We start from the raw sequence: 24,907 nt of genomic DNA on the forward strand, positions 1-24,907 counted from the left end.
TATACAGGGGAGTTTATGGCCGCTGTAAAGCAGGAGAAACCCAGCAGGAGGGGAGGGGGAGGGGAGGGGAGAAGAGGGGACAGGGGCTGGAGTATCTAGGACTATTGATCCACCTGGCCCTCTAGCCCCACTCCCTACATGGTTTCTTGCTGAGGCTGGAGTTGCTGGGAGCTCCCCCATAGGTAGTGCTCCTGCTCTTACCTCTACACCACTCTTTTTCTGGGCCTGGAGTAGCTGGGATCTCCTCCAGAGCTAGTGCCCACTGCTGGAAGGCCTGGGACCTGACTGTCTCCTTTTTGCTCCTTTTGTTTTGGGGAGAAGGTGAGCAGTCCTCAGTGGTGAAAGAACAGGTTGGGGCAGTCATTCGCAGACTCTGACAGATTGTGAACCACTAATTTAAACCGATACAACCTTAAGTATCACCAGGAAAATTTTTGTCATATAAAGTAATTATAATAAATCTGTTAATGTGTACCACTGACATGCTGTCTGCGTACCACTGGTGGTACCCGTCCCACCGTTTGGGAACTGCTGGGTTAGGGACTGTTTAGAAAAGCTGGACTTCTACAAGACCATGGGGCTGAATGCAATGTGTCCAAGGGTGCTGAGGGAATTGGCTGATGTGATTACAGAGCTACTGGCCATTATCTTTGCATGCTCACGGTGATTGGGGGAGGTCCTGGACGATTGTAAAAGTGAAAATAATTGTGCCCATCTTTAAGAAACAGAAGAAGGAGGATCCAGGGAACTACATATCAGCAGCCTCACCTCATTTCCTGGAAAAATCATGGAGCAGGTCTTCAAAGAATCTATTTCTAAGCACTTGGATGAGAAGAAGGTGATTAGGAACAATCATCCTGACCAACCTGATTGTCTTCAATGGTGAGATGACTGGCTCTGTGGATGTAGGGAAAGCAGTGGATGTGATATACCTTGACTTAATCAAGGCTTTTGATGCCATCTCCCACAGTATTCTTGGAAACATGCTGAGGAAGTATGGGAAGTATGGGTTGGACTGTAAGATGGACAGAAAGCTGGCTGGATTGTCCGGGTCAATGGGTAGTAATCAATGGCTCAATGTCTAGTTGGCAGCCAATATCAAGTGGAGTGCCCCAGGGGTCGGTCCTGGGACTTGTTTTGTTCAATATCTTCAATAACAATCTGTAAGATGGGATGGAGTGCAGCCTCTGCAAGTTCGTGGATGACACCAAGCTGAGGGGTGTAGTAGATACACTGGAGGAAAGAGCTAGGAGTCAGAGTAACTTAGACAAATTGGAGGATTGGACCAAAACAAAGCTCAGGAGGTTCAACAAGGACAAATACAAAGTCCTGCACTTAGGATGGAAGAATCCCATGCACCGCTGCAGCCTAGGGACCAACTGGCTAAGCAGCAGCTCTGTAGGAAAGGACCTGGGGTTACAGTGGACAATCAGATGGATATGAGTCAGCAGTGTGCCCTTGTTGTCAAGAAGGCTAATGGCATACTGGACTGCATTAGTAGGAACATTACCACCAGATCAAGGGAAGTGATTGTTCTGATCTAGTCTGCAGTGGAGTACTGTGTCCAGTTTTGCCACCCCCCACTATAGAAAGGATATAGACAAGTTGGAGAGAGTCAAGCAGAGGGCAACAAAAATGGTTTGGGGGCAGGGGCACAGGATTTATGAGGAGAGACTGAGGGAACTGGGCTTATTTAGTCTGCAGAAGGGAAGACTGAGAGATTATTTGATAGCAGCCTTTAACTACCCGAAGGGGGATTCCAAAGAGGACGGAGCTAAACTGTTCTTAGTGGTGGCAGATAACAGAACAAGGAGCAATGGTTTCAAGGTCCACCAAGGGAGATTTAAGTTGGATATTAGAAAAAACTTTTTCACTAGGAGGGTGTTGAAGCACTGAAACAGGTTACCTAGAAAGATGGTGGAATCTCCATCATAGTTTCATGGTTGGTAGGGTTGGAAGGGACCTGAGCAGATTATCAAGTCTGACCCCCTGCCACAGGAAAAGAGTACTGGGGTCAAATGACCCTGGCAAGGTGTCTATCTAGCCTTCTTTTGAAGACCCCCAGGGTAGGGGCCAGCACCACTTCCTTTGGAAGTTGGTTCCAGATCCTAGTCGCCCTGACAGTGAAGTAGTGCCTCCTGATATCTAGTCTGAATCTACTCTCCATCAGCTTATGGCCATTATTCCTTGTTACCCCCGGTAGTGCTTGGGGGAACAGGGACTCTCCTGTTGCCTGCTGGTCTCCCTTGGCCAGTTTATAGACGGCCACCAGATCCCCCTCAGCCTTCTCTTGTGGAGGCTGAACAGGTTCAGGTCCCGTAGCCTCCGCTCGTGGGGCCTGCCCTGCTGCCCCCTGATCATCCTTAGAGGTTTTTAAGGCCCAGGTTGACAAAGCCCTGGCTGGAATGATCTAGTTCAGGGGTGGGCAAAATGTGGCTTGGGGGCCGCATGCAGCCCTCCAGGCCATTCCATCTGGCCTGTGGGGCCCCTAAAAAATTTAGAAAATGAATATTTATCTGCCCCTGGCTGCCTATCATGTGGCTGTCCATGGCTTCTCAAAACTCACTAAGTGGCCCTCTGCCTAAAATAATTGCCTGCCCCTGATCTAGTTGGAGGTGGTCCTGTTTTGAGTGGGGGGTTGGACTCAATGACCTCCTGAGGTCCCTTCCAACCCTCATTTTCTATGATTTCTATGGTTTCCCCTCTGCTGTATCCCTCATAGCGCTCCCTGCTGGGGTATATAGAATAAGGCTTTCAGGTCTTTTCAGGAGACCCTGGGTTTGTCCCCCGGGCCTTTGACTCTGAGGCTTGATGGGGTTGTCACTTGTGGTATATGTCCAGCACCCAGGGAAAGGATCATGCAAGAAGCATGCGGGTTGGAGGCATGCAGACCTGAATGTGGCATGGGTCTGAGGCCTGATGGAAATGGCTGTTGCCTGTGCCCTGTCAGTGTGGTGGTGAAGACTGGGCTAACAGCATTGCTCTCAGTAGCTGCAGCAGGACATCGCTGCCACCTCAGGAACATTCCTTGGCCGATGCAGGGCCATTTGCTAAATTTAGGATGAAAATTGCATTTGAAAGGTTTCATGGCACTGTGTAGACACAGCTCTAAAAGGCAGGAATGTGCTGGACAAGTCAAGGCAGCAGGGTGCATTAGGTCAGTGCAATGTGTGTGTTCTGGATCCAGCTGTCCCCATGGAGATCTGCCTGTAGGGGCCTCCATGTTGGCCCAGTGCTCCCCTGGGTTAGACTTCCATCAGGCCTGTGCTCAGCAAGCCTGAACCAGAGAGTGCCAGGGTCAATGTGGCCAGAGCTGGCAAGAGGGACTGGGGAACAGCCTCAGAGATCCCCCTCCCTGCTGAGGCGAGGAGCTCCAGCAAGTTGAGGAATCCTATGCACTTAGACTTCCTTGATGTGGCTGCAGCAACTGTGTCTGGGTCCTGCCACACCTCTCTCCCCTCTCCTGGGATCCAGAGCTTGGCCTGTGGAGCTGGCCCTTTCTCTGTCAGGTCTTGCTTTTGACCCAGCTCTGTATGGGGGCTGGGTGAACTGATGGCAGTACGTAAGAGGTGCTGGCCTGCAGCAGATTGGTGCTGTCTGGTGGCAATCTTGGCTTGTCCTAGAGGAATGGGTGACTGGTGCCTCCTGAGACTGGGGGAGCACAGTTTGTGGGCAGCAGTGTTAGCAGTGTCAGCAGTGGGGTAGTGAGCACCCGCAGAAGCTGGCAGCGGCGTGAATGGCGAGGGCAGAGTGCGCGCGCGCGTGTGTGTGTGTGTGTCTGTGGTGTGTGTGTGTGTGTGGCAAGCGGCAACCAGCCACAGAAGCCAGTGGTGGTGGTGGCCAATCTCAGGGTGGGGAGGGGGGCACATGCCCCTCCATGCCCCCACTACCAGTTACCTATGCCTGGAGGGGATGGATAATATGCATTATCCGTGTTTGTGGCCACCTTATCTACTGGCGGGGAGGGGGAAGGGGGCAAGCTTTCTGAGTGGGACTCTTGCTGGGAGCAACTGGGGTGGGAGGAGAGGGCAGGGAAAAGGGGCAGGGAGGAAGGGGAAGGTCAAGGAACAGGGTCTTCCCCACCCAAAGGAACTCACAGTTTTAAAATGTTTCAGCCCCAGACAGTTTCATAAAATCTTGATATGCAGCAAGCCTGATCTTGTTGTGGCATGCAGTGAAAACTTCCCTGAATGTCAACCATTGTTCTTTTAATTTTTTCCTCAACAACTGAGACTTTTCAGGGAAATGGATGTGCCTTTGCCCAACCCTTTGTTTCAGAGCAGCATCTTCTAATGGCCTTTTGTCTCAGGCCTCTCCTGTCAGCCCTAGTGGGGCTGATTCATCCCTGTTGTCTTTGTTCATGGTTTCAGACCCCAACACAGCCTTCCCCAACATGGACACCGTAGGCAAGCAATGCTGTGTTGGGATATTGCCTTTTAAGGAGACTCAGTTGGGGTTCCTTACCCTCCAGGTAGACAATGAGTATCCCAACCAGACTGTCTCCCTGTGGATCATGTGCTCAGGACCATGGATTTGTAGGAGCCAGTGGCTAGTAGCAGCTGCATTTGTCCCCACCAGGCGTGACTTCCGCAGCTGAACTAGTAGGATTTCATAGATTTCATAGACAGTAGGGCTGGAAGTGACCTTGGAAGATCATCAAGTCCAGCCGCAAAGGAAGGTGTGTTCAACTCCACGCTGCCCTTTGCTGGCTGGAATCAGCCCTGCCCTCCAGGACTTGCCCTCCACTGGCTGCAAGAGTGGATGACATTTTTCACCAAAGCTGAGTTCTTAGCTTCCAGAACTGCTTTTCATGCTGTCCATCTGCATGCCTGGTATGTGGTGCCTTCAGCTATGCACACCATTTGGACATGTGTAAGCACCCCCCCATCCCAAGAGTTATTGTTGGGGAACCAAGTTTGGACCATCAGCAGTAAAAATATGGGCCATTCCTACCTAAGGTGAAGGAGCAGCTCTGTTAGCTAGTGACATACAGGCTTTTACCCTCTTCTCTGGACCAGGCACTAGGGCAGGGCACCAACCATACCGTGGAAGGGGGAGCTCCATGTGCAACATCACAGTTGTCCTGTGGATTGCTTTGGTCCTACAGCTCCAGTGTTGTTGGGGCAGAAAAGATCCTGTTGAAGGGAGAGGAGCAGCAAGCAAGAAAAAGGCAGAGGCAGAGTATCCATAAACAAAGCCAGTGTTTATTAGCTCATTCCCATCCACAGGAAGTTCACATTATAGGCATGATGTGCCTTTGAGCTCCACTTCTCCGCCAGGAGCAGGTTCATTGACTGCTTTGTTTTTCAGCTTCTGTTACATTCTCCATTTACAACTATTTACACCAGAGAGCACAGGCGCTTGGGTCAAGCCGGCACATACAGCCAGCCTGGAGGAGAGCAAGGAAAGACAAGCTGGACCTGGGAACCTCATAGTCCAAACCCACAATATGAACTACATGTAGTTCAGTCCAAGGGAAGGCCCACTGGATCCTGAAGGCTCAGTCTGTCTGGAAGGGGTTAAGAGGCCTTAGCAGCAGAGGGAACCACTGGACACAATTTGAGTTTTGCTGGTTTGAATTGGGAAGGAAGAGCTGACATGCTGACTACTGGGAGCATGCTATTCCTTTGCCCCCAGCAATGTATGCCATTGTTTTGAAACTGCTGGGACCAAAAGGGAAGGACTCGGAGGGCCTGACTTTCTGCTGCTTGCTTTTTAATTTGCATAGCTGTTCCCAAGATGCTTTGCTCCTTCCCTCTCTCTTGTGAGGGCTCCAAGAGCTTTTTAAAAAAAATATTTAAATTTTCCATATTCCAAGCCAAATTTGCCAAATCAAATTCCAAATCCATGAGTCAGCCCAGAACCATAAGTGGCCCTACTACCGGCAAACACCCGGGGCTTCAGATGTTTCCAAATCCTTTGGCAGGCATCCTACTTGCATGCCCAAGCCCAGGCCCAGAGACTTGGGCTTCAGGTGCCCTGTGTTTTGCTTGCCCTCATCCATACGGCTGCAAGAGCAAGCTAGGTAGGAGTCTCCCATTTCCATAAAGTGGGCATGAAGCCAAGACCTTCCCACTCCAGCAGCTAAGTGGGAGGTTTGCTATACATTAGCTTGGCAGTTACTATCCCTGTGCGGTCTTCCCCAGGTGTGACTAGGCAGACCACCTCAGTGGTCACGGTGTTTCCCTTGCCAGGCAAGCATAGACACTACGCTTGATCTGAGCTGACAAGAGGGCTCCAAGAGCTATGTTAGGGGAAAGAAACGTGGTATTCAGAAGCGGTAAACTGCCAGTGCCCGTCATGTGAACAGGGATGGACACAGCCCTGGGACAGTGCCATTAAGCATGTCCTGCATCTCCAAAGATGATGACACAACAGTGGAAACTGTGCTAGTGCAATGAGCCTATGATGTGTTCCCTTTCATCTTCCCACTTCCTCACTCTCTTTTGGGGTAACTGTGTGAAGTCTCTGCCACCTTTTCCTGCAGCTTCTCTGTGGGGTGGACAAGAATCTGCCTGGCCTCTTGCCCTTGCCCACCCAAGGGCAGGTGGCTGTAGGCACAGGAAGCGACAGACCGACCTGGAAGACTGACCTCAGTGCTGTTATCCTGTGCCCCCCCACCCCAGAAAGGAGGGAGGCAGGACCAGTGTGTTGGGGACAGGCTGGCAAGGCACACAGCAGCGTAACCAGCAACAATGCCAACACCTCCCTGCTTGGGCCTGGGTTCACAGACGGCGGTTCTTCTCCCCGACCCCTCTCTGGGAGTGGAGATGGCCCAGGCTGCCCCGCCTGTCCTTCTGTGCTGCTGCTTTGTGTGCGGGGCCTCCCGTGCTCCCCGCCTGCACTGAAGCACTATGGGGTAGCTGCCAGGCTTTTCCTAGACTGCACTGCTGCAATTACTTTTTGGCATCATGGCCAGGCCTTGACCATGTTTGCTGCGGCAAGGTCAGGCCATACTCTGTGAGCAGTGAAAGCATAGGACTCCTCGCTCAGAGGCAGGGAAACCCACATCCAAGCAGCCAGGAGGTTGCTTCCTCCGCTGTCAGAGGCCCTTTCCACTGAAGTCACCAGTACTTTGCTAGCTAGGTGCAGCAAAGTGCCAGTTTCTTCCTGAGATACCAGAACCACCCTGTCCCCACAGCGAGATGGGTTGGGCAGTAAGAGTCAGGAATGCCCTTGCTATTATCTCCCTCATCCATCCAGAGTCCTGACCCAAGCCCGCAGCCCAAGGAGCAGAGGAGCACCAGCGGATGCGCTCTGCTGGGGCAGCTGGTCTTTCCAGACAGCTTGAGGTGTGACGGGTGATCGGGTGGCGAACCAGTTGCCAAGGAATGCAGTGCAAACAGCTTCACCAGTCCATGACTAGCCCTTGCTGCCTGGGGCTGTGTCAGTAAGAGAGATGCTGTCATGGCTTCAGTGTAGCTAACAGACCAATGCTAACCCCAGGCTGGGGCTCACGGAGGCCTTTCGTGGTGACCACCATGATCCACAGGGGCTGCATGTGCCTAGCAGCCTAGATCCAGACTCCCATTTCTGGCCAGCTTTCTCCCATCCCAAGGCCCGTCCAGTTGCTTCCCCCTCCAAACCCCTTACCATAATGGGAATGCTTCCATGATCTGCCTTCCTCCTTCTCAGATTCTGTCCCTAAACACAAGTCAGCAATGCAAATAACAGCCCATTTAGGTAGTGGTTTTTGGGGCGGGTGGAAACCCGTAGCATAAGGACACTGGCCACATCCCACCAACACCTCACCAAACATCTGACTCAGAGTTCCCCCTGCCCTTGCTGCCTGGCTAGCATGGCTGCACCCTGCTGAAATAGCCGCTGCCCATCTTTCCTTGAAGTAGTGAGTGAAGTGACCCCCAGTACATTTAGTTTGCAAAGTACCCTGGGATCTGTCAGAGTGAAGTTATAGGTTGCTAGGCCTTGGTTTTGTATTTCCCTTGGTACTATCAGCTAGTCCATACTCCCTCACCATTTTCACTCCTTCCAAAGGGTGTTTGGGGGAGTGGGGGGGGTAGTTTTCTTTCTACTCTTCTGTACTCCTGCCTTACAGTAAAACTTCCACAAGAGACATCCAACATGGCCAGATCTGTCCAGGTACTGGGCGACCTACTGTTCAGGTCCTCCAGCTGGCAAAGGCCACTCAGTTCAGTGCCACCTCAACCCCTGAGCTCATTCCTGAAGGTCCTCTGCAGAGGCTGGCACTGCCAGGCTAAGCACAGGTATGGAGAAGGCAGCAAAATGACTATTCCTTAAACAATCCTAGGTAGTCAGATGGGAAAGCACATCAAAATGCAAGGACTTGCCTAGAACCTCAGTGCCAGATGCCCCACTGCCAGTCCCTAACCACACTTTGCTCCCCTCCAATCAGTCTTTCCATATCACCATCGCCACACCTTTTTCCATCCCCTGCTCCTCTGTTAAAGTCTCCTGCTGCACAAGGATTCATCGCTCCCCGAGGCTGCCTCGGTGGAGAGCAGGTGGGTCTGATCCACACACGCCGTCCGAAAGGCATGTTGGTCCATGTGGACACTTGAGGCCAGAATCCAGAGGTGCTGTTCCCCTGTTCCACCGCTTTGCAATTGACAGTCCCCCAGTCTGGATGACTTGTCTACTACTGTGTGCCTCAGCACTACTTGCCACAGGGTGGGCAGGTGTGGTAGGTACCTCTCAGGGTCTCTTCAGGCTTTCCTGGTCCCAGTGGTCTCACTGAGAACTCTCTTCTCCCTCCTTGAGTCACCAAGCTTGTCCCACTCTGACTGGGGAAGGATGCTCTCAGTGAGAAGGCCATCAAGGTGGGCCATGACCCTATCACTTCTCCTGTGAGACTTCTTCTTCCCAAACCAGACACCCTCTCCTAGCTTTCTGCTGCCATGAGGTAATACCTCAATGGAGCCTCAGTTGGAGGCAGGAGGTGACTGAGTGGAACCTAGCCCTGGAGTAGAGTTCACAGGCTAGTGCCTGGGGTGACCCCAAAAACAGCACATGCTAAAATGAGGTATTTCAGCGATCTTAACTAAGCAACATTTTCCTATTCCTCACAAGACTAAGGACAGAGCCCCCTCCAGGCCTCAAGACTCTGGAGTGCCTTTGAGACACTGGGCAGGTCATGCAGATCCTGGAGAAATCTCACGTTAAAAACAACAGCGTGGCCTTCTTGTTGGACCAAGTCCCCAGGGGCGGGGCTTGTGCCTTAGCTCCGCCTCCTCGCTCCACATGTGCCAGTTATTTTACAGTACCTTAGAAGTTAGGAAGAGGAAAGAACAAGCTGCTGGACAGGGTACCTCTGGGCTCCTTGCTACTATACCCAGGAGGCAGTGGTGCAGGGGAAGGCTGAGATTGTGTCTCCCACGGATTATGTACAACCTACAAATAAATACTGTCTTGAAAGGGAGGTGGGGAGTGCGTGTGTGTGTGTGTGTGTGTGTGTGTATAATATATATATATATATTTATATATATATTTATAGATATTTCAATATTAAAAGGGGGGAAAAATATAGCACTGTTATAACAAAGTCCATGGTGGTGATTTCATGTGTGCTGGTCCATGTCTGGCTGGTGATTCCGGCGGTTTCGTGGCTTCTTCTGGTCCTGCTGCTCCTTGGTTTTGAGGCCTGCCAGCACCTCCTTATGGCTGGCAGCTGCATGCCGCCAGTAGCCCTGGCAGTACTGGTTGATGAGTCCCATTTCAGGCTGGGTGAGGAGCTGTACCAGGTCCTGGTAGTGCGGTCCGGGTGCACCGGGGACACCAGCCCTCATGGCTGCCGCGGAGATGTCACCATCAGCCCGCAGACCGGGTGTCTCTGAATGGAAGAGCACGGCATGGACGGTTTCACTGTTCAGCACATGCAGCTGCACCTTGGCCACTGTGTGCTTGAAGTTGTTTTCTGTGGCCGTGCAGGAGTAGAGGCCGCTGTCGGATACCTGCAGGGAGCGCAGCAGCAAGCCCTGCTCTGTCCTCAGCACTCGGCCCTCTATGCGCAGCTGGAAAGGAGATGCAAGGGATGAGGGTATTAGGAAGAGAAATACGGCCAGGTGCAGCAGAGAACACACAGGCTTGGGTCATCAAAGAGAGGGTGGCATAAAGTCAAATCAGTGCTGGCAGGTGCCAATCTAGACTCCCCTTAGCTTCCCACAGCCCACTTGGGCTTGATCCCCAGCTGCAGGCAATGAGCTTCAGCACCATACATGTGGCCTCCTCTTTGCTCCTACCTCTTTCCTCCGATCACTGTTGTCCTTCTGAAGGAGCCATTTGATAGTAGCCTGTGGGGAGCGGGGCTGGCACTCTAGGAAGGCCGTGCTGCCCTCCACCCCATAGTGGATGGCCTCCACTGTGTTTTTGTTTGCTAGGAGTTGGGGTAGAGGAGATACGGGTCAGACGTAGGAACTTGCACAATGCACAGAATCCAGATCTTGCACAGAAAGTATAGTAACCCAACATCTCCCTCCAGCTTCCTGACCTGGCAACAGCATCTTCTGCCCTTTGGCTACACACTTTCTGACAAACCAATCCACAGTTGCTTCCATCTCATCCCCTGCTTCGATCCAGCCAGCCAGGCAGCCAATATATCTATCCCTTCAAGCAGTATATCCATCCATCCACCCATCACTCTAATCCATCCATCCATTCAGCTAGTGTGCTCCTCTATATCTGTACATTCTTTTATCAGTATTCCTTTATTAGTATATTCACCTCACCACCATGTCCTTACAATTTAACCATCCATCTCTCAATCCAGTGGATCAATTTACACATCTAATACAGCCATCAACTTGTTCAACCATCAGTTGTCTCATTTGCCTGTCCCTCTATCTTTCCTCCACTGCCTTTCCCCATCCATGGCTGGCTCAAGCCCAGGGCCCTAGCCAGAAAGCTCCACTCACCATTGGAGTTGTAGCCCCGGCACTGGCGGATGGGGTTACCATGCCGGACATCCTGGCGCCTGCTTCGCCTGCAGGGAGAGAGGGGTGCACATCAGAAGTTGTCCATGGCCTCAGGGTTTTACCCTACTGCTATGGGGAACCTGGGAGGCCTGAGAATAGCTGCGTGAATGTACAGCTCAGTCCCCACAGCCAGAATAGACCAGTCCATCCTGCTCCGCACTGCAGGGCTTGAGGGCTGAGTCTCCTCATTCCTGTTTCTGGTTGGAGGCATCAGGCTTCACCTGCAACCTTGCTAGCAGGCTGCCCATGGAGATTGCTTCTCAGTCCCATTGCCCTGTTGGCGAACTTCAGCCAGGAGACATGATGACCCCTCCCCACAGCACTGATGGTGCTGGCTCTGCCCTTGGCTGGGGCTGCTCACTATAACAAGCCCTCTCTCCCCTGCCCATGGCTTGATCGTACCTCTTGGAGGAGGCAGAGTAGCGGGAGCACGCCTTGCCATCCCAGGCACAGTAGGGATCTCTGGCTAGGCAGCAGTCAGCGCAGGCCTCCCCATACATATTGCAGCGATGCAGGGCCAGGTGCGTCACGCCCACAGCTGAGGCAACATACAGCTGTTGCTGTGAATGGCAGAAAGCACTGTGAGATCCTGGTGAGCCACAGAGCCTGGGATTATCCTGAAAGGCCTTCCCTTGTCTGAGGAGCCATGAGAGAGTGGCTACCCAGAGCTCCAGCACTACGGGAGATGCTGGGAATGCAGAGGGGCTGGCAGCCACCCATGGCCTCTTGCCTCTTTACTTGGAGAAGGAAGCAGTGGAAGGGGGTGGGACAGAGAAGGCACATGGGGGCTTCCAGGGAAGCATGTGCAGGGTGGGCTTGGTGGCATTGCTGACTCCTTTCATTTCTAGAGCAGTTTTGACCAGAAAAGTGACTGTCGAGACCAACCTGTCCAGCAGAGCCCCCTCTTACCCGCAGCCCTTCTGAACCCAACCAGTGAGTGAGCAGCAAGCAGGATGGTAGTGCTCCTCTGGTCCCCCTGCTCAGGGCTGCCCCAGCTCCATGGCAGAATTATTTCACTGGCTGTGGGTGAAGCTGGGCCCTTGGGTCCCCAGAAAGATGCGCTGTAAGGGCCACATGAAATTTCTGCCTGAGATTCATCCCCAAAACCCATAAGCAATGACACCAGGTGAACATGGACGGCCACAGGAAAATGCTGTAATCACATTTGATACCTCCATCTCTCCTCACTGAGGGGGTTACCAGTGAGAATGACATTGCTGGGATGCAACAGGAAGCCTCAGCCCTGGATGGATGTGGGAGCAGTTTTCGGTGTGGCTCTCTGCAGGGGCTCCCCATGTGAAGAGGCCCAGTCCCTGCCTAAATCCCTGTGCAGCATATTTCAGACTCACCCTCTTGGAGGAGATGGTCATTGTCTTGATTGGGGCAGGAACCTAGAACAAAAGCATGGGAGCACAGTGGTCAGTCCTGGCAATTACCTCAGACCCTTCAGAGCTGTTCATGCAGTCTGGGACCATGGAGAAGACACTATCTGGGTGACCTGTGGCCAACTGCAGCTACAGAAGGTGAAAGAAGCCCAATGCCAGCTTTAAGGAGGGCAGGAAGGTTAAGAGAGCTTCCATCAGCCATGAGGAAGTCCCTGTGGCAGGACAGGGGAGGTGGTGCAGGACCCTAGACCTTACCTTGAACACTTCCACCTCCTCCAGCATCAGCTCCTCTGTCTCCATGTCATCCTTGGGGAGAACTATTACCTTCTGGACTGTGCCATGGTCTGCAAGGCAACAATGAACACAGAGCACTCAGTACTACTAGGATGGACTTTTGATGCCCTATCTCAACCCAGAAGGGAGGGAAGCGGGGTGCTACCTAATGGGCAGAGCAGTGTGTAGTTCAACAGAGCCTGACCTGCCATCTCAGCTTTGCATATGAATCAAGGGGTGAGAAGCCATTCAGGAGCTGGGGAGAGGCAGAAGGACCTCTTATAGCATAGGGCTATTAGAGCAGACAGGATAACCATTCCCTTGAACAGCATAGCTGCCTCTGATGGTGTACTTCAGAGACATCCTCCAAGCCCTGGTGACAGTGCCATCACCAGGACTTCAATTCCTGCACTTAATAGGTTACCAACATATCTGGGTGGGAAGCTCCTGGGCTAAGCCTCAGATGGGCTGTCCCGGAGCAGGTAAAGGCCTGCTGAGCAGATGCTACTCACCATGTGGCCAGCTCCTGCTCTGACCAAGGCTTCAGCCCAAGCAATGTTCTCACTGAACATGGGACACTGCTGAACGAGCCCCATTCTTAGTGCAGCATGAAAGCCCCATTCAAAATACTGCCCATGCCTTTCCCTGGTAGTTGTTTTCCCCAGGACTGCCTAGCACTTCACAGCCATTCACCCCTTAGTGAGTGGGTGAGGGACAACACTTCTCTCCTTACTATGGGTAGCCTGTGGGATGGCAGGTGGCAGCTAATTAAGATGGCATCTGTGCTGCTGAGGAGGGAAAAGAAGACTGGCCGTCTAAGACACTGGCCTGTGACTCAGCAGCCCTGGGCTTAGATCCTGGCTCTACTGTAAGCTTCTGGGGTGCCCTGGACTAGTCACCGGATCTCTCTGGATCATGGTTTCCACTAACAGAAGTGGAATAATAACTTTTGTTTTGTCTACTTGGATGCTAAACTCCTTGGGATACCCACAGCTACACAGAAAGGGATCCTGAAATGTGAATTCTTCCAGGGCAGAATGTCCTAGGGTCCAGCAAAACCTTATGAGCATGAAGGAGGCGAAGTGAAATCTCTTGCTGCCAGATAGCCCCTTCTGAGAGCTGCCACGGGCTCTGCAAAGGCCATGGCAGTCCCAGCCCCAACCAGATAGTCCATTCATAAGACTTACATACACATTGCCAGGCTCCTTGTACAGGCACAGGCACCAACAAGGACGCCCAACCTAGCCATGACCCTGCAGCCCAAGCAGCTTGACCCTGCTTAGCTAGCACAATGGGTTGGAGAAACTTACAGCCACAAGAGGCTGGACAGAAGTTGGAAAGCTGCTATTGCAACAGAAGGATGGGTGCCACTGCCAGGTAGACTCAGGGCCATCACTGCACTCGGAGAAACATGTCCTACTTTTTTGGTGTGGCCAGAAATGGGGATGGGCAGAGCTCAAACCAAGAGCATCATTAGTTTGATGGCTTCTTGGGCTAGGCCATAGTCAGTATCCTTGGTCTGCTCTTAGAGCCAGGGAAGGACTGTTCTCTCCAGCTCCTCTCTTCCAGCCTGTGGGCGGGCTCCCATCCATCCCACAGTGCTCTGGCACTTATAGCTGGGGGAGAACTCTGGTGGGAGGCAGAGCAGCTCAGGTCCTGGCATGGAAGGCAGCAATGGGAAAGCATTATCCCCACCTTCTTTCCACTTTGTATTTTCCACAGAGGGCAGGAGCAGGGGTAATGATAGCTCCTCATAAGCATCAAGTGCTATCAACTGCCCTGCTCCCTCAGAGGGGTGAAGAGCTGAGACCTGAAGATTCATTTCAGCCATGGCAGAGAAGTGAGATATTCCCTGCTTGGATGTGACAGGTGGTGGAAGGACTTGTGAGCCCTCAGGGACAGCTGGAGAAGGTGGGGCAGACCAGTGAGCAAACAGTTGAGTGAGGGACAACATTTATGAGCTAACAGATCTTTTGGGTCCTCAGCATTCCTGGATGCCTGCTTGGAGGTGCTGGCAGGGCTCCCACTTCCTGGCTGCTGGCAGCCCACAGCTCAAGGCCCACTACAAGAAAACTAGAGGAGCACGTGCTGCTAATTGGTCAACAAGAACCACCAAGTAACCAACCCCTCTGTCTCCCTTTGGCCAGATCCCCACTGGATCCGGCTCTTTCCCACATGGCAGCAGAAGGCAGTGGTTGACCTCGGCCGGGAGGAGGATGCACAGAGGAGGCTGGCAATGGGCAACACTGGCCCCCAGGAGAAAAGGACTGGACTTGGAACAGGCTCTAGGCCAGCCCCTGGAAATCTCTGCCCTGCTGATCCTGCCCTGCCAACTAGCCTGTTTCCAGCTCTTGCCCTGGCCAGCTGGGTCTGAAACAAGAGTACACAGTAGGAGGTCTTTGGCCGGCCAGAGCCCATCGAGCCAAGGGTGTTTTAATCTCCCTCCATGCCCTCTCCCTTGGCCAGTATGGGTGGTGCTCGTGTGTGTACTCTCTGCGGTGCATGGCTGCGGGTACCTGTGCCCAGGAAAAGCACCTCATAGCGCCCATCCGCCGCGTCCACCTGGTCCACAGCAATAGTGGTGAACTTGTAGTTGACATTGCTTCTCACCACTAGGGGCCGGCGATGCACGGGGTAAACAGCGTTGTACATCATGGGGTGCGTGCGCATGAAATTGATCACCTCGTCCGGGTAATCCTTGGTCGACTTCATGGAGGGGGTGAAGGTTCCACCTGGGCACTGGAAAGCAGGGCAGCAGGTGAAACACTGCATCACCTGTGGCTCTGCTGACCCCACCTGTCCCCTCCCAGCCTCATTGCACTGTCCTCAGGCAGTGTTACAGTCCTGAGAGGTGCAGCCCACCCCACAAGCCAGCCTGCCCCCCAGCATCTGACAGCAACACCTCAGGGTCTCTCCCTCCACTGAGGCCTTTCCCTGTCCTGTGACCATAGTGGGGTGGAGCCCCACAACCATGGGCTTCTGGCTGTACTTAACCTCTGAGTACCACCCCTAAGCACTCCTGTCATCAGCTCACAGGTCTGTCCTGGCTGTGTGGGTGAGAAGATCTTACCTTCACAGCCAGGGCAGGGCCCCAGGGCTCCAACATGAGCTCTGCCAGTGCCCAGCAGCCACAGGAAACTCCAAGGCCACCACTAGGGAGAGAATGTGCCTACGGGGCCATTCTCCACTGGGAAGAGTCCAGCTTAGGGGAGCAGGGGAGAGGTGGGCTGGCTGCACAGGGCTGCCAGGGAGCCTGAGAGCAGAGTTGGAGACGGAGCAAAGCAGCAGGTAAGGAAAGACCTTTTAACCCATCTGACCTGATCTGCCTTCTGTCCCATTCTGCAGGGCTTGAATATGTTTCCAAACCCTTCCCTAACATGTGATAAGAGCAGTGGAGGGGCACAAAGGGCTGAGAGAGACAAGGTAGATGCAGGAAAGACCAAGCAGATTCCCCATGAGGGAGGACGGGCAGAGGAGATGCATGGATGGAGATGGGGAGAGGGGGAGACAGAGCTGGGGAGAGGGACAGACCCACTTCCCACTCCTCCCCTGACACTGGCCCCTTCTTGAACCCATGTGACAGAGCATGTGACGGTAGGGATGGGGCCTCCCCACAGGGACAGTATTGCACTTCTGCACAAGGAGATCATAGCCCAGGCACAGAGGCAGGCAGGTGCTCTGTGATCTTCCCTGGTACACACGCATGTATGGATATGCACACACCCATGCATGTGCACACACTAATGCATGCATGCTTATGCACACACACAGACATATGCACACACACACAGAGTAGAAGCATACACTACCCAGTCATGCTTTCGACCACATGTACACACATGCATAAAGACACAGATGAACTGTGAGTGCATGCTGTCCCAGCTGGACTGTGCCCACCATGTGTGTACACACATATACATGCACTGCATTCACCCCCACAAGACAGCCTTTGGCTGATGGCCTTCTGTTGGGGCAGATACTCCCATTGGGAGCTCCAGCTGTACTTACGGTGCCTGGCCGGGGGTAGGGCATTTTGCCAGTATACGGCATCCACTGGTAGTTGGGCCCTTCCTTGTGGGCAAAAGGCCCATTGAAGACCATGCGGATGTCAGCCATGGAGTATACACACACAGCAGAGCCTTTGAACACAGACCTGGCAGGGCCAGAGGGGGGAATGCTGTATTAGCACCAGGAGGTGACACTGCTGGAAGAGAAGCTACCTGCCCCCTGCCCTGGCTGAGTGTCCTGCAGCTGGGGCTGCTGACCCTCTGCCTGAGTGCACTGGGACCAGACCTGTTCAACTTTCCCAGCTGCTCCTGACTGATCTGCCTTCTGTTCCATTCTGGAGGGCCTGGATATGCTTCCAAATCCTTTCCTAACACATGACTAGCCTAGGGCAGAGTGGCCAGTTCCCAGCCTGGCACTGGACTTGCAGGAAACAGCTGGCTGTGGAAGCATTAGCAATGTCATTGCTGGGTGTAGCCAGGGAATGGTGCCACATGGCTGTTTCACCATGTCCTCTTGCCACCAACCATGAGTCATCCTAGCCACAGACCCTCAGACCTCTCCATGACATTGTCCTTGGTCATGGCTGCTTCTCCTGAAGGTCTGTGGCCTCTTGTGCTGAGAGGGCCTGCTCCCTTGGGGAAAATGTTCAACCTCAGGGTGCTCTTTCCTGCTGCTCTTGCTTGTTTTCAGAGGGCTCCAGCCCAGCCATAGTCCCTTTGGCTTCCCTGTGACAAAGACCACCTTAGCAAGTGGGCTACATAGGACTGATCTTCCATCTGTCCCTGCTGCCTTCTCCCAGGGCACTCACCCTGAGGCAGCAAACACAGCATAGATGATGGGATTCTTCATGTCCTGAGTCTGCTGGATGAACACGTCCTCTTGAGGGGAGAAGAGAAGGAGAGTTAGCAGCTGGAGTTGAGAGTCTGGGCTCTAAACTCCCTCCATAAGGGGAGGAGGAGCTGAACAAGTCGGAGCTGGGGGAGGAAGAACTAGGAGCACTTTAGGGGTTGGGAGCACTGGCCATGTGGGATTGTTCAAGCTAGTCTAGTTGCAGTCTAGTTCAACAAGAGGCACTGTAAGAAATGAGGTGGGGGTGTTTGCTGTGGGGGAGCTCCCAGTTACTCCAGCCCCAGCCTCTCCCAGCACAAAATGCTGTAGGGAGTGGGGCTGGAGGGCTGGATGTGGGAGGTGCCCCTTCAAGCCTCCTTCTCCAGTTCTGAAGGGGCCTGTAATACAGGAATGTTGTCTGTCAGAGGTGTGGTGGGTAAGGAGGAGGAGCAGGGGGCTTGCTGTGGGGGCTCCCAGCAGGAGCCAGAGGCAATGCTGGGCACCATCTGGAACTGATCTGGGGAAAGCGAAGCAAAGCAAACAGGCAGGCACTGGGGCAGAGTGGTGTCCTGCTCCCAGTCACAGCCCATCCATCACTGCCAGGGCGGGTGCTGAAAAGCCATGACAGGGCTGTGTGCTGCCTCCCAGGGAGCCTGGCAGGACCTGCCCAGCCCTGCTGAGAGGTGCTTGGCAGGCTGCCACGGGCAGAGGCCCTGCAGCACTGCACGCTCATGACAGGAGCTGGGCACTGGGGAGCCGGACATAGCAACAGGCACAGCCCTGCCTGTTCCTACGTCCTGCTCAGAGATGCCACTCTGCAGTAAGCATCAGGGAGCCCAGATGTCCCCTGCTCCTAGCCAGGGGTCATGGTTAGTTTGTCCCTAAAGGAGGCTGCACCACCCTGTCTTGTGCTGCAGTGCCTGGACCCACCTCCTGCCATGCACTTACGGAGCTCATCGAAGTGTGTCTCAATCCCATCTGGTCCTGGCACAGAGCAGATGAGCCGGGCCTTCAGGAATGTGCTCCACTTGTTCACCAGGCAGCAGTGACCCCCATCATCATTCTAAACCAAGGGGAAAATGCTGTCCTCAGGCACTGAGGGAAACCACAGGGCATCCTAGTATCACGCTGCTGGTCTGTCTCTGCCTAGCAGGGGCACTGTGGAAGTGGGGCAGGAGTATGGGCTGGTAGGGGGAATACCCAACCCCAGCTTCCTCTAGAAGGGGGCAATGCAGGGAACAGGTACATACCAAGCAGATGCGCCCAATGCGGGAATAGACAGCGGGGCTCTGCGGAGCATCGGCTGATTTCTCCCGGAAGAAGAAATAGAGCTTGTCATCATTTTTCTCAGCGCTGTCTGGGATGAGCTGTGCATGAACGAATGCTGGGTCTGCAATGAAACATGCCTCTGTGGTCAAGTCAAGGCACATTTGCGTCAGTGGGCATAGCCTCCTCACTGAAGCATGCCAACTCCGATGACTCATGGAATAGAGGCATAGAAGCATTCACAAATGGGGCAGAGTTAAGGTTACACAGGCATGACTTGACTGGAATGCCTAACAAGGAAGCCGAGTTCTCTCTCAATACCTACCTGACATAACATCTCGGGAGAAAATCCACTTGAGAATGCCACAGATGTCACTTAGAATAGGCAAGACTGCACAGTAATGAATTGAGGTTTCTGTAGGAGGGAGCTGCTCTCCAAGGAGCCCTGGGGGATGCTTAGCTTTTTCACTTGCTGGCTGTGCAGGCTCTGGATTGCCATTATGCTGTTCTGTGTGCAGAGTAAACCTGGCTGTGTCCTTCATAAACTTAAGGCTGATCCGACTTCATTGAGACCACTTGGAGTTGTACTGCTCACTCCAACGGAACAAGGATTGAGCTCTTTCATTGCTCCCAGCATTGCAAATCTATTGTGTGTGTTTCACTGGGGCCAAAACTCCATCGCTTCTGTATTAAATCTTCTTGGTGTGTCTCAGTGTGCGCTCCTTCCATGACAATTTTCAACAGGCTATCCTGGCTGGTGCAGTCGTACAAAGTCTATTTTTCTTTTACAATGGGAAGCATTCATTGTTCCTTGCATACTCTTTACACTTAAAAATGGCTTTTTTTTGGTCAAACTTTTAAGAAAAAAATTGTATTCTAGTGCAGAAACAAGCCTGTGATTTCAGTCCAGAATTTTCAGCAATTTATCAGTTCCTGAAAGTAGAGGATTAAAATGGAAACTATGTTGCAGCCCTAGCTAGAGTGATCCATGCTTCTGCTAGAAAATCCATCCGCAATTAATCAGTGTGCCACTAAGCCCGAGGTGACAGCTCGCTCTCCTCAGGTTCCCTAAATGACAGCTCCCATACCGGAAATATAATCTTATGGCTCTGACCTCTGTTTATTCAGCTGCCAGGCTCCCTTGCCACAGCTGGAGATGCTACTGCGAAAAGGCCACACACTCCTCCCATTGGATGCCTCCCTCTGGTGCAGCAGAGGAAGGGAGGGAAGCTGGAGACAACTGTTCTGGTTCGGCTGCTGCAGATGAAAAGGTTGACACTCCATTTCAAAACAGATCTGTTCTTCCACCCATCCATCCACCCATCCATACCCATCTATCTATCTGTCCCTGTACAGACCAACCCATCCAGACCCAAATATCCATTCTTATTCAGACTCATCCATCCATCTGTTCCCATTCATCCGTCAACCCAGCCTCATACAGACCCATTTATCTATGCATCTATTAGTGCATGCTTCCTCCATACAGACAGCCATCCATCCAGCTGTCTGTTTGCCCATCTTTTTCCACAGAGGCCCATCTATATATCCATGTTAGTGTTTTCTTCACTCTTCATCATCTCCTTTTCTTCACCTGTGCAATTCCTGAAGACACCATAGGAACCTCTTGAGGATCACCTATTCCTGCCAGGAGGGAATTCTTACCCCCACATACAGAAGTGGCCACTGCTTCTGGATTTTGCCATATTGAAAAGTAGCTGAGAAGAAGCTGTGTTCAGATTGGCTACCTGGCTTCCGGGCATGGAGTCATGGGGTGCCAGCAGCTGCTGGGTTAAATGCTATGTGTTTCACATTTGTTGTCCCACACCTGCAAACCACCAAGTATCTTGGGTGGTTTATATGCTGACAGGCCTCACCACTTTCAGATGACTGCACTGGGAAAGGCTGCCCTGACAAGACACAGTAGGATGTAGATGGTTGTGGAGACCTCACTGTTCTTCCTCTTGGTATCTCCTTAGCTCTTGTGTCACCCAGGTGCTTCAGGAAGGAGCCCCCATAAGCAGGAATCATCACGCTCTTTGTCACGGCTGAAACGGTGGACTTTACTCTGGAATGGCTGTTCTTGGACAGCTGTGTCTTAGGCTCCAGTTGGATAGCTGCAGCACTGTTCCTGTTCAGTTACAATGCCTCTGATGGGGGAATGCAGCAGTGTACCATATGCTTCACCTTGGTACACTGTACCTTGGGAAGATGCCTTCTCTTAGAGTTTGTGGTACCCACAGGCAAGTGTGGGCAAGTGGCCCTTTCTGTGACATGTCCCAAGTGCTATGAGTCTGGCATGGCCTCAGCCTGTTCTCTTCTGCTTAAGCTATACCACCTCTGGATGTCTTCAGTTCAGTCCCTAGTGCATGATGGCCAAGCGAGCTGCTGTCACAATTGCCCTTTCAATGTTTATGACCTACCTGACCAAGATTCAAAGAATTTATGGCCTGATTCCAGTCAGCCCCATGGCAGACCAGGAAGCTACAGGGGCAAATTCTACCCCTGCTGCTGGGCCCCCATGTACTGTAGGATTTCTGAGGGAGTAAGACAAAAGTGGGTCTGTTTTGCCTTGTCTACCCTGAAAATCCTCCCCTTCTTGCCAGCATCACTGCAGCTGCCCTGGAGGGGCAAAGATGGGGTGCCAGTGGTACTGTCTAGATGCATTCTGAGATCCAGGGCACCCATGCCAGGGCTCTCCTCAGTGGTTCTGCCATATCTGGAGGACCTGAAGTGCTGATGAGGAAGACAGGCTGGACAAGGACCCTGTGTTACCAGGTAGAGATGGAACTGTATTCAATGCTTTGAAGAGCGGCTGGTGAGTCTCACTGCTGGAAACGGATCCCACACAGGGACTTCTCCCTAAAAAGTTGTCCTGCAGGGAGCAAGTTGGCAAGAGGGAGCCTACCAGAGTATTGTGAGGAGAAGGAACCTCTGGTAGGTACCAGGAGAGAGCAGAGGCTCAGGACTGAAAGCTGTGGACTGTCTCAGAAGCTGCCCAGAGCAATGGGGAACCGTTGGGTGCAAAGCTAGGAAGAAGCAGAGAGGGAGTTCCCAGCATACGGTGTAGTGTGGATGGGGCAATGAAACTGAGGGTGGGAAAGGGAAGGCTGGAGAGGAGGTTCAGAGGGAAGTGGGGAAAATCACACTGTACACGCCATCCCCGTCATAAAGAGCCTTGTCCAGTCCTGCACTGAGGCCCTGCTCTGCCCCTCAGACTGAAGGGAGCGCACACTCCCTAAGGACATGAGACACCCTCATTGCCACAGGCCACGGTAGCACTGCTGAAGAAGGGCTAGTTAGGGGCTTGGCTGTTGACTCCTCATTCAGAGAAGGCTCCTCACTGGACACATGCTACCCCCTTCTTTGCCAGGGTGGGAAGTCCCATTTGCTCTCGGGATGGAAGAGGGAGCCTCCTTCAAGTCACTGTTTTAAGAACCCTGTTTGGGGTGCTCTGGGCGCCACTTAGACCCTCACAGAAGCCCTGGGTATTGGGAGACCAGAAAAAAATGCAGGTGTCATGCTTTATCCTCCCATCAGAAATGGCTTGTAGCCCTTGGGCAGATGCCCAGTGCTTTTCCTTTCCCAACCCAGACCTCTCCCCGGGCTACTGCTCACCATTCAGCCAGCGGGAGTTGTACTGGTCAGTCCTCATGGCTGTCTGCTTGCCCATGGTGCGGAAGATGGCAGCGTCAGTGCCCATGAAGTCAATGTAGACGCCGGCATAGAGCTCCTCATCTGTGGGGTGGAGGCAGAGATCAGTAGAGCCTTGCTGGGGCGGAGCCCACACTTGAGTGTGTGGGGTGACTGATACATCTGGCTAAAACCTGCCCACAGATATACATGACCATGTTCCTTTAGCCTCTATGGGGATGGACATCAGCACAGAATCAGCCTCATGTAACCACTGTCCTTAGAGTGGGCCAGAAGAATACCCGTCCCCGGGATGGGGTCCTGAGTGCCATGGGGTCCTAGGGTCCTGGAGTCCTTTCTATCAGGATGCCCTGTGACTGCTGGTAGTAAATGGGAAATGTGGGAAGCCCATATGTGCTGTCACTCAGGAATCAGGTAGGAAATGATGGGTACACTGGCAGGCCCCCTTTCCCCGCCAGCAACCAGGACATATCACAGGATAGGGACTATGAGCCTGTCCCTGCTGACTCCAGAATCCTGCCTCAGGCCTCAAGGAAGGCTCTTCCCTACAGGCTGGGTGAGAGAGCTGATTTTTCCCTAGGAGCATGAAGGCTAGACCTGGGTATAAGGTAACCTTTGGGCCTGAAGCAAGGGCTCACGTGGCCAGGAAAGCCTTGGAAATAGCACCCTCCATGTGAAGAAAGGGACCAGAGCGCTGCCGTCACCACACAGGCAGGTCCCAATCTCCAGTGCTGTGCTTCATTGGCATTAAGGCAGGAGCAGCCCCCTCACCATTCCCAGGCCCAGCGACCAGCCTGTGGATTTGCAGCTGCTCCCAAATTAATTAAGCAGTGTTGGGCCTGTCATGTAAGGAAACACCAGTGTCTGGAGAGGATCAGAGGCGGCCAAGTCCTATCAAGGGGCTTGGGGGGATTAGCAGTAAGTGAGAGATTTGGCCAGTGGTGGTGTTTGCTCCTGGGGGAGTCTGGTGCAGCTGTTGCATGTTAGGTCTGGGGGTGGCAGGGCATCAATCCCATCCCTCATTATTTTACATCTCTGCCTTGCCTGCCTCTGTGTTTTTATAACCCCATCCCAGACACCCACTGGCCCCGGCTTCCCCCACGGGGAAAACTCCACAGAGCTGCTGCTCTCCCTGCCCTACAGAATGGGATCTCCCCCTGCCCAGCAGTGCTCAGAAGCCAGGCTGGCTTAGGAGGTAAGTAGCATTACTGAGAAATGGGCAGGATGGGGCAGGAGATCAGAGAAGCTAGATACAAAGAGCACAGGAAGTAGGTGGAGTGAAAAGGAAGACGAGCACTGGTCTGACTTCCAACCCCTGAGAGAAAAGACAACTTTCTGGGAAGGGGGTGTGGGTGGGAGGACCCCTTCACCCTCTCCATTTTCCTACTCTTTTCTGCCAGGGTTCTTATTATGTTCCCATCCCTATGGCATCTGCAGGCTTCTCTGTTAGTCACAACCCTTCAAGTCCTCACATTTAGGTCAAACCACCCTTTTGCCAGGGAGCTGGTGCAGGGTGTCACTGGGCTGGGTCAGCTGGAAGGGGCATGCTCTGCAGTGACTCTTTCAGTTTCTCCACTGCTGCAACCAGTGCAGGGCTTCAAAGGGCTGGGTTTGCTGGCCCCACAGCAGCTGAGGCCATGGGGCCCTGAATGAGCCTTTGGAGCAGTCACCTTCAACGGAGCTGTGAAAGCCCAGAGCTGAGGAACTGCCAGGACTGAAAGGCTCCACCTGGTTAAGCTAATATTCCCTAGGAAAAGGGGGAGGGGAGAGTACCAAGCTGTTCCTACTGGAGACCAACTACCACTCCCGCCTGCTACCTGTCCTGGAGAGGGAGAGAGAATAAAGAGAAATTCCTAAAGAGAATTTCATCACTTCTGATTTTAACATTTTTCTGAAATAACCTAATATTTCACAAGTAATGAGTGCTCTAGTTCACTGCCAGTCCTGGGGCACAGCTTCTGTCCATGGGGGCCATCAACCCACTTGCTTGTCCTCCTCTGTGTATTGGGGGAAGAGGGTCAGGATGTTGTGCAACTCGCCCTGACAGTGGTGGCATTGACTAGCACAGGGCGTACGGGGCAGCTCTCTGGCGGCAGGCTGGGGCAGGAGGAAGGGCTGTGCAGCTCTGACTACACCATATGGTCAGAAGGAAGCTTCACCTTCAAGTTCCAGGTGGCGCAAGGTGAAGCCAGTAAATGGCATGTATAAGCCAGTGGATAGAGACTTCCACAGACACGAGTAGTGGAGAGTCATGGTACACCCTTGTTTCAGGCCAGAAGCATCAGGATTCTCAGACACATGAGCTCAGGTGACCCCACAACCAGGCCCACACTAGGGCACTGCTGCCTTGTCTATACCACCTCCCTGGAAGTGGTGTCATGGACAGGGGGCTCAGGCACTCTCCTCACTAAGGTGGGAAGAGAATGGCACGTGTTGCCTACCAGGACCCAGGTCTTGCCTGCTCTATCTTACCCCAGAACACCCCAAGATGCTCCAAGATCTGCTTATGAGAAAAGCAGAAACTCTAGAAATAGAGATGTCTAG

General features: G+C 53.0%; 1 protein-coding gene across 2 annotated transcripts in view; it reads right to left on the reverse strand.

Annotated features, from left to right (window-relative positions):
* Positions 1 to 5,184: 5,184 nt before the first annotated feature.
* The window catches only part of SEMA3F (semaphorin 3F), a 123,671-nt gene continuing 103,948 nt past the window's right edge, over positions 5,185 to 24,907 (reverse strand). For both annotated transcript variants that reach the window (XM_090022894.1, XM_090022893.1), the window contains 12 exons: positions 22,328 to 22,447; positions 18,694 to 18,833; positions 18,392 to 18,506; positions 17,424 to 17,493; positions 16,616 to 16,760; positions 15,124 to 15,346; positions 12,590 to 12,678; positions 12,299 to 12,340; positions 11,352 to 11,509; positions 10,890 to 10,957; positions 10,218 to 10,351; positions 5,185 to 9,989 (listed from right to left, as the gene is read on the reverse strand). In XM_090022894.1, the coding sequence (XP_089879020.1) occupies positions 9,537 to 9,989; positions 10,218 to 10,351; positions 10,890 to 10,957; positions 11,352 to 11,509; positions 12,299 to 12,340; positions 12,590 to 12,678; positions 15,124 to 15,346; positions 16,616 to 16,760; positions 17,424 to 17,493; positions 18,392 to 18,506; positions 18,694 to 18,833; positions 22,328 to 22,447 (1,757 nt within the window). In that variant the 3' untranslated portion in view covers positions 5,185 to 9,536. The remainder of the gene's footprint in view (positions 9,990 to 10,217; positions 10,352 to 10,889; positions 10,958 to 11,351; positions 11,510 to 12,298; positions 12,341 to 12,589; positions 12,679 to 15,123; positions 15,347 to 16,615; positions 16,761 to 17,423; positions 17,494 to 18,391; positions 18,507 to 18,693; positions 18,834 to 22,327; positions 22,448 to 24,907) is intronic.

This window comes from Crocodylus siamensis, chromosome 11 (assembly GCF_052110815.1).
Source record: "Crocodylus siamensis isolate JL-2025a chromosome 11, ASM5211081v1, whole genome shotgun sequence".
Taxonomy (NCBI): Eukaryota; Metazoa; Chordata; order Crocodylia; family Crocodylidae; genus Crocodylus; species Crocodylus siamensis.